The sequence below is a fragment of the Pseudochaenichthys georgianus genome, unplaced genomic scaffold, assembly GCF_902827115.2.
Source record: "Pseudochaenichthys georgianus unplaced genomic scaffold, fPseGeo1.2 scaffold_1905_arrow_ctg1, whole genome shotgun sequence".
Lineage (NCBI taxonomy): Eukaryota > Metazoa > Chordata > Actinopteri > Perciformes > Channichthyidae > Pseudochaenichthys > Pseudochaenichthys georgianus.
In genome coordinates, this window is record NW_027262644.1 from 6,442 (window position 1) to 20,553 (window position 14,112).

General features: G+C 48.6%; 1 protein-coding gene across 1 annotated transcript; it reads left to right on the forward strand.

The window, feature by feature from the left end:
* Nucleotides 1–4,246: 4,246 nt before the first annotated feature.
* fem1b (fem-1 homolog b) lies at nt 4,247–9,441 on the forward strand. The gene is made up of 3 exons (XM_034077727.2): nt 4,247–4,584; nt 5,802–7,275; nt 9,265–9,441. The coding sequence occupies exons 1-3, from the start codon at nt 4,337–4,339 to the stop codon at nt 9,424–9,426; spliced, it is 1,884 nt and encodes a 627-aa protein (XP_033933618.1). The 5' UTR covers nt 4,247–4,336; the 3' UTR covers nt 9,427–9,441.
* The last annotated feature ends 4,671 nt before the right edge of the window (nt 9,442–14,112 follow it).

Sequence of the window (14,112 nt, forward strand, 5' to 3'; positions counted from 1 at the left end):
GCGATCTCGAGCCGGTTTCTCAAACTTACCTACCCCACCTTTAAGATAAAAACACCATAATCAAAATAACTTCAATATCTTTGGGAATGTACATTAGGGCCCGATTGATTGATTAACTGAGAACACCAATCCAGAGGAGATTTAGAGCCCTATCATTTCCTGTTGATAAACTAAAGTCAGCTGAAGCAAAAAAGCAGCTATTTGTCTGTTAGCTAATGTTACGTTCTCCTGGACTAGAGGCACAAAGGGAAGTAACAACATATTAAATAACCGGGAGAGAGAAAAGGCGAGGAAACTGATCCGTGAAGCCACAAGGTGATGTTTGAAGTAGTCAAAGAAAGTAAAGAGGGCTCACCAGCCTATTTGAAATGCAAACTCACGACAAACCAAAACAACTTTCTCATAAAAGAAAGCGACAACAGTAAACCAAGACGCTACTCAGAAGTTCTGAGTCAGAACTTCTACAAGCTGCACGTCCAACATAGACAGCAAAATACTACACTGCTGCACAGACCACCCACTGCCATCCAGCTCACAGGAGAAGGAAGCGGCAGCCTTCCTCAGGTCCTTTATGGAGGCCCTGATGGGGGAGAGGCTGCACCTGGAGGGAGACACGCAGGGGGAGAGGGGGAGAGAGACACACACCACGGCACCAACAGCTAACAAAGGATGCTAGCTATCCGGTTAGCCGCAGCGCACAGGCACAGAACATAGGTCTGAACGTGAATACATAAACTGTGAAAGTGTTAAAGTTGAGGGACAGCGTGGAAGCAACCAGTCAATCAGAGGTAGCTCCCACATACTTTGAATCTGAAAGAGACCAGTATGTACTTTATGGCCATCAAGCCATATTGAAGAAGACTTATTACTAGATGTTAAGACATAAACGTATCAGGCAACTGTTTACTGAGGTGATAGATCGAGAGAGCTTATTTCTCATAGACTTCTACACAATCTGAGAGAATGATGGGTTTAAGGCACTTTGGCTTCAGACCTGGATGTTGCTGCTTGAATGTAAAAACATTTAATCACATCCCAAAGTTGTGAGATATTTCTGTCTGGATCGAAGTGTAATTCCATCCGAGAGTGCAGGCAGTCGTGACCTGGCATATGGTCGCCTCCAAAACTCCTACACTCTGAGAAAGTGGATTTCCTGCAGCGCTAATCTGCTCTGATCCTCTGAGTCACACATCCAGGCAGGAGTGCTAATGTCCAGCTGCTGCTTTCACTTTCATTCGGCATGCATTCTGTGAGCAGGATAATCACACCAACACACCAGCCAGAGACTTGGCAGCAGGGCGCCGCTCAGAGACGGGAGCCAGCGGCACAAGTTGAATGTAAGCAACACCTTTAAGCACAGTAAAGTAGCTAGGAAGACTTTTTAAATTAATCTTCAAGAAAATAAAGTTGAATTTGACAAACCTGCCCGTGAGCGTCGCTGCCAGCAGAGCCGGGTTCTTCCTCTTCCTGGGGAACGACTGCATATTATATGATTTAAACAATATCACAGTACTTAAGCAGCGAGAGAAACATCAGGTCGTCCGCAGAGATGATCCGGACGACCTCCACTTCTCCTCCATCAGGTATCCTAGTTAGCTAATAAGTCCTCTTCTTCCCAGCGCCTCCTCCCTGAAGCCGTTGTCCCTGGAACAAAGTGAATGGTTTGATGATAAGAAACAGCCTCCTCTCAGTGCAACTGCAGGTAATCTGCGTGCAGATAAAGCCGTAATCTGTTTAAACCCCCCGATGTTTTACTGGAGAGATTTAATCTGGTTTAAACAACAGTCAGGAAACGATGAGTTTCACTGATCAGGAACACCTGGATGATCCAATCCCTGAAACCATCCTGCATCAAAACCTTTATTTAAGGGAATCTGCAAAACATCCTAAAAGATCCAACAACTGAGGTGTTAAGTAACTAAATACATTGACTCAAGTACTGTAATATAAGTACATTGTTGAGGTACTTTACTTGAGTATTTCCATGTTATGCTACTGTGTACTTCTACCCTACAGTTCAGAGGTACATGGTGTACTTTTCCTCCACTACATGCATACCTTCAGTCAGGGGCGGACTGGCCATTGGGAATACCGGGAGTTTCCCCGGTGGGCCGGTGCTGTGTGTGGGCCGGAGGGCCAAAGAAAAAAAAAGTTAATAAAAAAAAAAAAAACCTATATTTAATTAGTTAATTTCAAGACAACTTTGGGTATTTTGTTTGTTTGTTATGAGTTTTAAATAGATTTTGAAAGTGGAGAGAGAGAGAGAGAGAGAGAGAGAGAGAGAGAGAAAATAAAAAGCAAGCAACGCTGAATTGGGGGGGGGGGGCAAAAAATATTTGCACCGGGGCCAATCACAACCTTGTTACGCCACTGGGGGGGGGGGGCCTCATCTCACAATGTCGCTTGGGGCCCCAAGTTGGCCAGGGGCGGCCCTGCTTTCATGATCAATCATTATAAAACATATATATCTGCACAACGACTACTTTTACTGTCGCTACTTTCACTATATTTTGATGAGAATACTTTTCTACTTTCACTTGAGGAACATTTTGAATGAGGACTTTTACTGTAACAGAGTATTCCTACACTCTGGTACTTCTACTTTTACTCAAGTACAAGATCTGAGTACTTCTACTTTTACTCAAGTACAAGATCTGAGTACTTCTACTTTTACTCAAGTACCAGATCTGAGTACTTCTACTTTTACTCAAGTACCAGATCTGAGTACTTCTACTTTTACTCAAGTACCAGATCTGAGTACTTCCACTTTTACTCAAGTACCAGATCTGAGTACTTCTACTTTTACTCAAGTACAAGATCTGAGTACTTATACTTTTACTCAAGTACAAGATCTGAGTACTTCCACTTTTACTCAAGTACAAGATCTGAGTACTTGTACTTTTACTCAAGTTCTGCATCAAAAAATACGATTTTTAAAGTTTTCCTTTAAAGTAATTGTACTTTGTTAATTTTGTAAATACAAACAAATTAACTCACTTTACCCTTTGTGACATCCAAAATATGTTTTCTCGTGATGTGGTCCTAAACTATTATTTCTGGATTTGTATTCCATCGTGCACCTCTGTAGTCATTGTCACTGTTCAATAAAGTTCTGTGTTGTTAAAAAAACACACAGAGGAAGTCCGTGTATGGGAACTTAAATCATCTGGAGTGAGATCCCGTCGGAGCTATTTTTAAGTTGAACGGCACCTTCCTATATAACACTAGTTTCACAGAAGGTGAAAGAGCTCGTTTGTGTTTCAAATCTTGCACTCTTTGAGTTTTATCTCCAGCAGAGTCTCTTTTACTTCCTTTAACACGGCTCCAGTTTAACCTGAACAGACGGTGGCGTTTTGAAGGGCTGTCTGTCTAACTTTATTATTACGGGGAAAAAGCACTACTTTAGGACATAAGTAATGTTTATGCTGCTAATATTAATTGGAGAATTCATCTTAAAATCTTCTTAAAGTGTCAGAATATTTCGTTATTTTGTCTGGTTCAGATTTTAGTAAGTTAACCAAAAGTTCTGCATTCAAAGTGACGATTTTAAACGCTTTTGTGTGTTACTATTGTTTGAATTAAGTTATTTGTATTTATTTATTCCTCTGTTTACCCTTTGTAGTCATTGCAGTTTTTTGTAGTTTTTAAACAGAAGAGGAAGTCCGTCTAAGGGAACTTATATCATCCGGAGACAGTTCCCGTCGGAGCTATTTTTAAGTTGAACGTTAATTTCCGGTACAGGACTAGTTTCACAGAAGGTGAAAGAGCTTGTTTTTGTTTAAAATCTTCCTTCGTGTTGAGTTTTAATCCAGAAACTTCTCCACGAGACTCTCTTTTACCACCAACAACACGGCGTCAGTTTGATTCCGAACAAACGGTGGAGTTCAAAAAGCGGCCGTTAGCTCGCTAACGTTAGCACGCTAAGCTAACCGGCTACCAGCGGCTCCTGGAGAAAACCAACCCGGAATTCATCGCTCAGAATCGGACCCTTGAGTTGTAAAAACGCCTCTCGAACCGTGATTATTATTTTTTTGCATTACAGAGAAGGTGTATTTTGTTAGTTTGTTAGCTCGCTAACTTTAGCACGCTAAGCTAACCGGCTATCAGCGGCTCTTCGAGAAAACCAACCCGAAAAAGATCACTTAGAATCGGACACTTGAGTTGGAAAAACGCCCCTCGAACCCTGATTTTTTTTTTTTCTTGCATTACGGAGAAGGTGGATTTTTCATGTGTGCACCGGGCCGGGTTTGGACTCTTTAATGGGAGGGTCCTCGCTGCGGACGGGGATCAGGCTGCTGCTGGAACCGGGGACCTGGCTGCTGTGTACCGGGTCCACATGGAGCCTTTGGCCGGGTACGTGTTCAAGGCGGCCAGCGAAGGCCGGGTCCTGACGCTGGCCGCGCTGCTGCACAACCACCCGGAGGAGGAGGTGCGGTTCCTGCTGAGCCATGTGACCCAGGTGGCCGGCCAGAGGTCCACTCCGCTCATCATCGCGGCCCGGAACGGACACGACAAGGTGGTCCGGCTGCTGGTGGATCACTACCGGGTCAACACGGAGCAGACCGGCACCGTGCGGTTCGACGGGTGAGAGGGACTACTTTGTGTTAAAAAGCATGTCTAACCAGTGCCTGTTTGTGAGGGCTTCATGTAGAAGAGGGTAAAGGGGTCAAAACGTTCAAATAAAGCAGAATAAAGAGAACATTTAAATAATAAAAATGTTAACAGACAAGATTCACCCTCCCCAAAAAAGACAGCACACTTCTAAGATAAAAAATGAAACTCCAACAGACACTAACATCAATTAAAGCAGACACTAAAAACACAATTAAAACAGATATGCAAATACAAAAATAAAACAACAGATACTTAAATTAAAATCCAATAGAGACTAAAAGAAATAAAAAATGCCATGTTTTAATTAAACTGTGTGAATGATTCAATCTTAAAACTTCATCAAAAGCCATTGTTAAAAATACATGATATGATTTTTATATATAAGAAATATACGTTTTATATAGAAACTTTATTTGATCCCAATTTAGGAAATGATTTTGTTCCGGAAGAAGCATCGGTGTGTTCAGAACATTTAGAAAAGTCACGTGTTGACGGTTTATATTTCCCTGAGTTAGGTTTTGTTTACTGAGCGGCAGAAACCTGTCTCTCCTCTCTGAACTGAAACTGAGAGCTGGTTTTTCCTGCTACACACACACACACACACACACACACACACACACACACACACACACACACACACACACACACACACACACACACACACACACACACACACACACACACACCCTCTCTGTGACGTCACGAGGCAGGCTAAAGAAAGTTTCCTCTGATAATTCTTTGATTTGAGCTTTTCCAAAATATACAATTTCTTTGGTAATTTTTTCTGTATTTTTGTAAACAAACAAGCACTTGAGGTGTAGCGAGACAGAAATATCCTTCCTTTAGATGTTTTATGTTAAAATCAGAAGCACATCAGACGGTTGCTTTTGTCTGTTTTCGTTTCACGTAACAGACTGTACGTGGTTTGTCTTTTTGTGTGCCTCTGTACGTTGTTGCTAGTCCCGACCCCCTTGGAAACGAGATGCTGCGTCTCGGGTTCATCCCAATGAAATCTATATACTGTGAAGATGAATCAGTTTTCTGACGAATCATAAAAACAATTACGGTTTAGGGAAACTAAATATTCTTCCTTAAGATGTTAAATAAAACCAGAGACCAATCGGACGGTCTCTTCTTCTTCTTCTTCTCTGTGTTCTGAGTCCCCGCTCTTCTTCTCTCTCTAACAGCTACGTGATCGACGGAGCGACGGCCTTGTGGTGCGCTGCGGGCGCCGGACACTTCGATGTGGTCCGCCTCCTCCTGAGCCACCGCGCCAACGTGAACCACACCACCATCACCAACTCCACGCCTCTACGCGCCGCCTGCTTCGACGGACGCCTGGACATCGTGCGCTTCCTGGTGGAGCACGACGCCGACATCCGAATCACCAACAAGTACAACAACACCTGCCTGATGATCGCCGCGTACAAAGGGCACGCCGATGTCGTCCAGTTCCTGCTTGAACGCGGCGCCGATCCCAACGCCAAGGCGCACTGTGGGGCGACCGCTTTGCATTTCGCGGCCGAAGCGGGGCACCTCGAGATCGTGAAGGAGTTGGTGCGGTGCCAGGCCCACATGGTGGTGAACGGGCACGGCATGACTCCTCTGAAGGTAGCGGCGGAAAGTTGCAAAGCGGAGGTCGTGGAGTTGTTGCTGGAACACGCCGATTGCGATGCTAAGAGTCGCATCGAAGCGTTGGAGCTGCTCGGCGCTTCCTTTGCCAACGACCGCGAGAACTACGATATCCAGAGGACGTATCACTACCTGCACATGGCGATGGTGGAGAGGCATCGCCATCCAAACAACGTTATCGCCAAGGAGCTTCTTCCTGCCATCGAGGCGTACGGCGGGCGAACCGAGTGTCGTACGATGTCGGATCTGGAAGCCATCAGGGTGGATCGAGATGCGCTGCACATGGAGGGTTTGATGATACGGGAGCGCGTTCTCGGCTCCGATAACATCGACGTGTCTCATCCGATCATCTACCGCGGCGCCGTCTATGCCGACAACATGGAGTTCGAGCAGTGCATCAAACTGTGGCTTCACGCGTTGAGGTTGCGGCAGAAAGGCAACCGCAACACGCACAAAGACCTGCTTCGCTTCGCCCAGGTGTTCTCGCAGATGGTGCATCTGAAGGAGCGCGTTGTGGCGCCGAGCGTGGAGCAGGTGTTGAGTTGCAGCGTGCTGGAGATCCAACGCAGCATGGCGAGGGTCGAAACCGCCACCGAGGCAGAACTACCGTCGGCGCAGGACAACTACGAGTCCAACGTGTTCACCTTCCTGTACCTGGTCTGCATTACTACGAAGACCACCTGTGGCGAGCAGGATCGCGCGCGCATCAACAAGCACATCTACGACCTGATCCAGATGGACCCGCGCTCTCGTGACGGCGCGTCGTTGCTTCATCTCGCCATCAGCTCCAGCACGCCGGTGGACGACTTCCACACCAACGACGTGTGCAGTTTCCCGAGCGCTCAGGTCACGAAGCTGCTGCTGGATTGCGGCGCGCCGGTGAACGCCGTGGACCACGAGGGAAACACGCCGCTGCACGTCATCGTTCAGTACAACCGGCCAATCAGCGACTTCCTCACGCTGCACGCCATCATCATCAGCCTGGTGGAGGCGGGTGCGCACACCGACATGACCAACAAGCAGAAGAAGGTATATATATATTTATATATTAGGGATGGGAACGAGTAATCGAATGTTCTAAATTATTCAGGTATCGAATATGAGTTATGAATATGTTTATTATTTATTTAAATGGGATGGGATGCCTAAGTTGATTACATATTATCAAATTGAATAATTCAATGTATATAATATATACGACTGTGCCACAGCTAAATGTGTCGGGTCTAAAGGTGTGTTCTGCTCCCTCACAGCGGGCAGAGCTGCAGGTGCTGATCCCTCTCTCTCCCTCTCCCTCTCTCTCTCTCTGTCTCTCTCTCTCCCTCTCTCTCTCTTTCTCTGTCTCTCTCTCGCGTCCGGTTATACTTCACTCGTGTTTATGTCCAAATCCATCAGACCTAGTTCTAGCCAATGATACGGCTGCTGCCCCTCCCTGCACGCAGGTCACGCAGACTCAAACCTCATCTTAGGCCCTAATGCGCTCCGCAGCCGTTGGAGGTTCAGGCGCTAACAGTTCATGAGCGTGCTCCCCGCCCCGTCAACACTCGCGACACATGGCCAGCCTAAACAACAATAAGCGCTGCTTGGCAACCGTGTGTGGCGGCAAAGTGCAGAGACATTTTGACAGGAGATATTTAGTTTTGCCGGTATTCAACATATTTTACCAGTCATAGTCCGGTAATTATTTACACTCCAAGAAGAGTCCGACACAGACATGGCGTCAAAGGAGTGGAAATATTTGGACCAGGTTAGTGAGTGTGGTGTAGAGGTCAAACTATGCCAAATTAAACTTATATATACATGCTATACCCGCAACCTCCGTTCCAGCTGAGGGTCTTCTCTACAGCTGGCCTGATTGTGAATCCCACACATGAAAGCTTCAATACATTTGACAAATTAGACTTGGTCTCTAAACTTATTTGAACATGTTTTTATTTATTTCCAAAAATGTGTGAAAAACAATTGGGTAAAAAATTAAGTCGATTAGTTGTTGCACCCCTAATATATATTAATGTATACCTAGGATGAAAATTGGTGGCTGACTAAATGCTTTTTTGCCCCACTATATATATATATATATATATATATATATACATACACGCGTTAACGGAAAAAAAAAATAACGCCACTAATTATTTGAACGCGATTAACGCATGTATATTTTTTGTCCTCGGCGCCCCGTAGCTTCAGAGCGCATCGAGTTTAAAATACCGTCTACGAGCTGATGCTGACAGCCCCGCTCCTGCTGCCCGCTTGAGGCAGACCACACTTCCACGCTCACCGGCAGGCACCGCCTGGCCATCGGGAGGACCGTGTGTGTGTGTGTGTGTGTGTGTGTGTGTGTGTGTGTGTGTGGCCCGAGCGAGGGAGAGACCTTACGTGCATTGTTGTTGTTAGCATCTGGTGCTAGCTAGCTGCGCTAACGGATATAAGGAGCTGTTTAAATGAAAACAGAGGAGCGCCCTATCCACACAACTGCACCGAGCACTTGACTTGATGCAGACAGTGGGACATTGTAGGAGAAGTCAGCACACTCAGCACGGATAGTGCAACATGACTGCAGCGTCCAGGCAGCTCCCGTTCGAGCATATGCCTGAGTTGCACATAGACACACACACACACACACACACACACACACACACACACAACATTTGTATTGTATTATTGTATTAGAGAGGTTCCAGGTTGTTGTGTTTAATATTCTAATATTCATGAGAATATTTGTCATTGTTCAAATGATAATAAACATTAGCATAAAGCATATTTGTCCACTCATATGTTGATAAGAGAAAAATATTCCTCTAAGGTACATTTAGAACAGATCAAAAATGTGCGATTAACTATTTTAATCGACTGACTATATATATATATATATATATATATATATAGAAGGAACCGGGGAAAAGTGAAAAAGAGTCAGAAAAAGGCACTCGTGAGACTTTCCAATGTTTCCTTCAGATCCTCGTCAGAAATGATCTTGCTTGTATTTTGACACTAAAGTCGACTTTGTCTTTAAAGACGCCGCTGGACAAAAGCACCACGGGCGTGTCGGAGATCCTGCTGAAGACGCAGATGAAGATGAGTCTGAAGTGCCTGGCGGCGCGCGCGGTGCGCAGGCATCGCATCACGTACCGCAACCAGATCCCCAGAACCCTGGAGGAGTTCGTGGAGTTCCACTGAGCGCTCCATCGCTCTCGAACTGACGCTGAGAACGAGAACCAGGCGGAGAGTTTTATTAAAAACACGTCACTTTTTTCTATTTTTAAGTATTAATCTCTGAGCAGCAGCTGAGAGGACGCTGCTGCGGGGTTTCTGCCTTAGCTGCCCGACGGCAGCCGCCATTTTCCTTTGAGAGTGAGAGAGTGTGTGTGAGTGAGAGAGAGAGAGTGTGCGTGAGAGAGAGAGAGTGCGTGAGAGAGAGAGAGAGAGTGTGACGGAGTGAGAGAGAGAGAGAGAGAGTGTGACGGAGTGAGAGAGAGAGAGTAAGACTGAGTGTGAGAGTGTGTGAGTGAGAGAGAGAGAGTGTGACGGAGTGAGAGAGAGAGAGTAAGACTGAGTGAGAGAGAGTGCGTGAGAGAGAGAGAGAGAGTGTGACGGAGTGAGAGAGAGAGTAAGACTGAGTGAGAGAGAGTGTGTGACTGAGTGAGAGAGAGAGAGTGAGAGTAAGACGGAGTGAGAGAGTGTGATGGAGTGAGAGAGAGTGTGTGAGAGAGAGCATGTGTGACGGAGTGAGAGAGAGTAAGACTGAGAGAGAGAGCGTGTGTGACGGAGTGAGAGAGAGAGAGTAAGACTGAGTGAGAGAGAGTGTGTGACGGAGTGAGAGAGTGAGAGTAAGACGGAGTGAGAGTGTGTGTGACAGAGTGAGAGACGGAGTGAGAGAGTGTGTGTGTGTGAGAGTGTGAGAGAGAGAGTGACTGAGTGAGAGAGTGTGACGGAGTGAGAGAGTGTGTGTGTGTGTGTGTGTGAGAGAGAGAGTGTGACTGAGTGAGTGACGGAGTGAGAGTGAGAGAGTGTGTGACGGAGTGAGAGAGAGAGAGAGTGTGACTGAGTGAGTGACGGAGTGAGAGTGAGAGAGTGTGTGACTGAGTGAGAGAGAGAGAGTGACGGAGTGAGAGAGAGTGTGTGTGACTAAGTGAGTGAGAGAGAGTGACGGAGTGAGAGAGAGAGTGTGACTGAGTGAGTGACGGAGTGAGAGAGAGAGAGAGAGAGAGAGAGAGTGTGACTGAGTAAGTGACGGAGTGAGAGTGAGAGAGAGAGAGAGAGAGAGTGTGGCGGAGTGAGAGACTGAGTGTGTGTCTACAGAGAAGCCAACAGACTCATGATTTGAAATTATTTTTAATGTGAAAAAAAAAGTCACTTGGTTTTTTATTTTCTAAACGAGGAGAACGATCTGAAGATCAGCTTTTAGTTCGTGTGTGTGTGTGTGTGTGTGTGTGTGTGTGTGTGTGTGTGTGTGTGTGTGTGTGTGTGTGTGTGTGTGTGTGTGGTGTGTGTGTGTGTGTGTGTGTGTGTGTGTGTGTGTGTGTGTGTGTGTGTGTGTGTGTGTGTGTGTGTGTGTGTGTGTGTGTGTGTGTGTGTGTGGTGATGTCTTCAAATGTCCAAAGATATCCACTTTAATAAAACAAAGTACGGACGGAGAGAAAAGCAGATTACCAACATCATTATGATTTTGTTTGAGATTCCTCGCTTCAGTAATCCTGAGATTTCAGTCTGACTTGTTTCCACTTGAACAGATGTGTTTGAAAGCCTAACGCCGCGCAGCATCCCAGAGGAAGAGGAAGGAGATGCTCGGTGGCTCTGACCTCCTTCCTGTTCATCATGCAGGGATGAATCAGATGTATTTATTTAGCCCTTTCTGCTGAACGAGGTCACCAAGTGAGCATCCTTTAGAGTGCAGTGCGGCGTCCACGTGCTTCTGGCCACACGGTGCATGTTGTCAGTGGACGGAGACTCTGAGGATGCTTGAATGGATGAGCTTTGAAGCACTGAATGCCCAGAGATGAAATCCACACGTTCAGCTTGAAATGTCTGTTTTATTCCCGCTGTCGTCCTGAAGGGGAGACGCATGATTTGGTTTGAATGTTCGGTTGTTCTGATGTATCATTAATGAGGGGAATGTGACTTTGCATTATTGCTATAAAAACAACTCGTTTTTAACGACCGTCTGACTTCCTGTTGATTCATTTTAACGTTGTTTCGTTTCTTTCTTCACCCTGACGTGTTGGATCCTCTGGAGCTGTGGGGCATGGTACGGATGAATGCATCGGCTGTTTGGCTTTTTAAACTGAAAGGAAACCTCCATCAGTGTTTCTTAAATCCCTATATCACGACATCAACTCAAATATATTCAGATACTTTAAAGTTAGTAAAGAAATATTCACTTTTCAGACTTATAAAATAATGACTTAATTATCAATAAGCAGCAACTTGTCTGTTGCTTTTAGTTTTAAATGTTAGTTCGATCTGCAGTGTCTCTAAGCTCTGGTGTACGGTGGCCCGCAGGTTCAAAGACACATGAAAAAACCTCAAGAACTCTTTTACAAAAATGGCCGAAAGAAACTAATGTTCTTTTTTTTAAAGAATATTTTTATTGCAGAAAATGGTTGTAGGAACCTCATTGGTATAACAAAGCAATCATGTTTTACATTTTCCATAACAACAAAACAGCGGGTTCAGAACAAACGAGTACAATCAGGCTATTGGTGAGAAAATGAGAAATGCAATATTCATGCTAGAAACAAGAAGGCAACCGAAGAGAGCACATCGGGACAAAGAACACATCGTTACGGGGTTAACATTATTGATCATTCATCCCACACCCCGGAGCCCAGGCCTCTGAAGTGTCTCGCCCCCGGAGCCCAGGCCTCTGAAGTGTCTCGCCCCCGGAGCCCAGGCCTCTGAAGTGTCTCGCCCCCGGAGCCCAGGCCTCTGAAGTGTCTCACCCTGACCCAGGCCTCTGAAGTGTCTCACCCCGGAGCCCAGGCCTCTGAAGTGTCTCACCCCGGAGCCCAGGCCTCTGAAGTGTCTCGCCCCCGGAGCCCAGGCCTCTGAAGTGTCTCGCCCCCGGAGCCCAGGCCTCTGAAGTGTCTCACCCCCGGAGCCCAGGCCTCTGAAGTGTCTCACCCCCGGAGCCCAGGCCTCTGAAGTGTCTCACCCCCGGAGCCCAGGCCTCTGAAGTGTCTCACCCTGACCCAGGCCTCTGAAGTGTCTCACCCCCGGAGCCCGGGCCTCTGAAGTGTCCCACACCCTGCCCCAGGCCTCTGAAGTGTCTCACCCCCAGAGCCCAGGCCTCTGAAGTGTCTCACCCCCGGAGCCCAGGCCTCTGAAGTGTCTGACCCTGACCCAGGCCTCTGAAGTGTCTCACCCCCGGAGCCCAGGCCTCTGAAGTGTCTCGCCCCCGGAGCCCAGGCCTCTGAAGTGTCTCGCCCCCGGAGCCCAGGCCTCTGAAGTGTCTCGCCCCCGGAGCCCAGGCCTCTGAAGTGTCTCACCCCCGGAGCCCAGGCCTCTGAAGTGTCTCACCCCCGGAGCCCAGGCCTCTGAAGTGTCTCACCCCCGGAGCCCAGGCCTCTGAAGTGTCTCACCCTGACCCAGGCCTCTGAAGTGTCTCACCCCCGGAGCCCGGGCCTCTGAAGTGTCCCACACCCTGCCCCAGGCCTCTGAAGTGTCTCACCCCCAGAGCCCAGGCCTCTGAAGTGTCTCACCCCCGGAGCCCAGGCCTCTGAAGTGTCTGACCCTGACCCAGGCCTCTGAAGTGTCTCACCCCCGGAGCCCAGGCCTCTGAAGTGTCTCGCCCCCGGAGCCCAGGCCTCTGAAGTGTCTCGCCCCCGGAGCCCAGGCCTCTGAAGTGTCTCGCCCCCGGAGCCCAGGCCTCTGAAGTGTCTCGCCCCCGGAGCCCAGGCCTCTGAAGTGTCTCACCCCGGAGCCCAGGCCTCTGAAGTGTCTCACCCCGGAGCCCAGGCCTCTGAAGTGTCTCGCCCCCGGAGCCCAGGCCTCTGAAGTGTCTCACCCCGGAGCCCAGGCCTCTGAAGTGTCTCAGCCCGGAGCCCAGGCCTCTGAAGTGTCCCACACCCTGCCCCAGGCCTCTGAAGTGTCTCACCCCCGGAGCCCAGGCCTCTGAAGTGTCTCACCCCCGGAGCCCAGGCCTCTGAAGTGTCTCACCCTGACCCAGGCCTCTGAAGTGTCTCACCCCCGGAGCCCAGGCCTCTGAAGTGTCTCACCCTGACCCAGGCCTCTGAAGTGTCTCACCCCCGGAGCCCAGGCCTCTGAAGTGTCTCACCCCGGAGCCCAGGCCTCTGAAGTGTCTCACCCCCGGAGCCCAGGCCTCTGAAGTGTCTCACCCCCGGAGCCCAGGCCTCTGAAGTGTCTCACCCCCGGAGCCCCGGCCTCTGAAGTGTCTCACCCTGACCCAGGCCTCTGAAGTGTCTCACCCCCGGAGCCCAGGCCTCTGAAGTGTCTCACCCCCGGAGCCCAGGCCTCTGAAGTGTCTCACCCTGACCCAGGCCTCTGAAGTGTCTCACCCCCGGAGCCCGGGCCTCTGAAGTGTCCCACACCCTGCCCCAGGCCTCTGAAGTGTCTCACCCCCGGAGCCCAGGCCTCTGAAGTGTCTCACCCCCGGAGCCCAGGCCTCTGAAGTGTCTGACCCTGACCCAGGCCTCTGAAGTGTCTCACCCCCGGAGCCCAGGCCTCTGAAGTGTCTCACCCTGACCCAGGCCTCTGAAGTGTCTCACCCCCGGAGCCCAGGCCTCTGAAGTGTCTCCCCCGGAGCCCAGGCCTCTGAAGTGTCTCACCCCGGAGCCCAGGCCTCTGAAGTGTCTCACCCCCGGAGCCCAGGCCTCTGAAGTGTCTCGCCCCGGAGCCCAGGCCTCT

Coding starts and splice junctions, on each gene's coding strand:
- fem1b (XM_034077727.2), top strand. CDS start 4,337: ATGGAGCCTTTGGCCGGGTACGTGTTCAAGGCGGCCAGCGAAGGCCGG. Junction 4,585..5,801: donor GGCACCGTGCGGTTCGACGG/GTGAGAGGGACT, acceptor TCTCTCTAACAG/CTACGTGATCGACGGAGCGA. Junction 7,276..9,264: donor TGACCAACAAGCAGAAGAAG/GTATATATATAT, acceptor TTGTCTTTAAAG/ACGCCGCTGGACAAAAGCAC.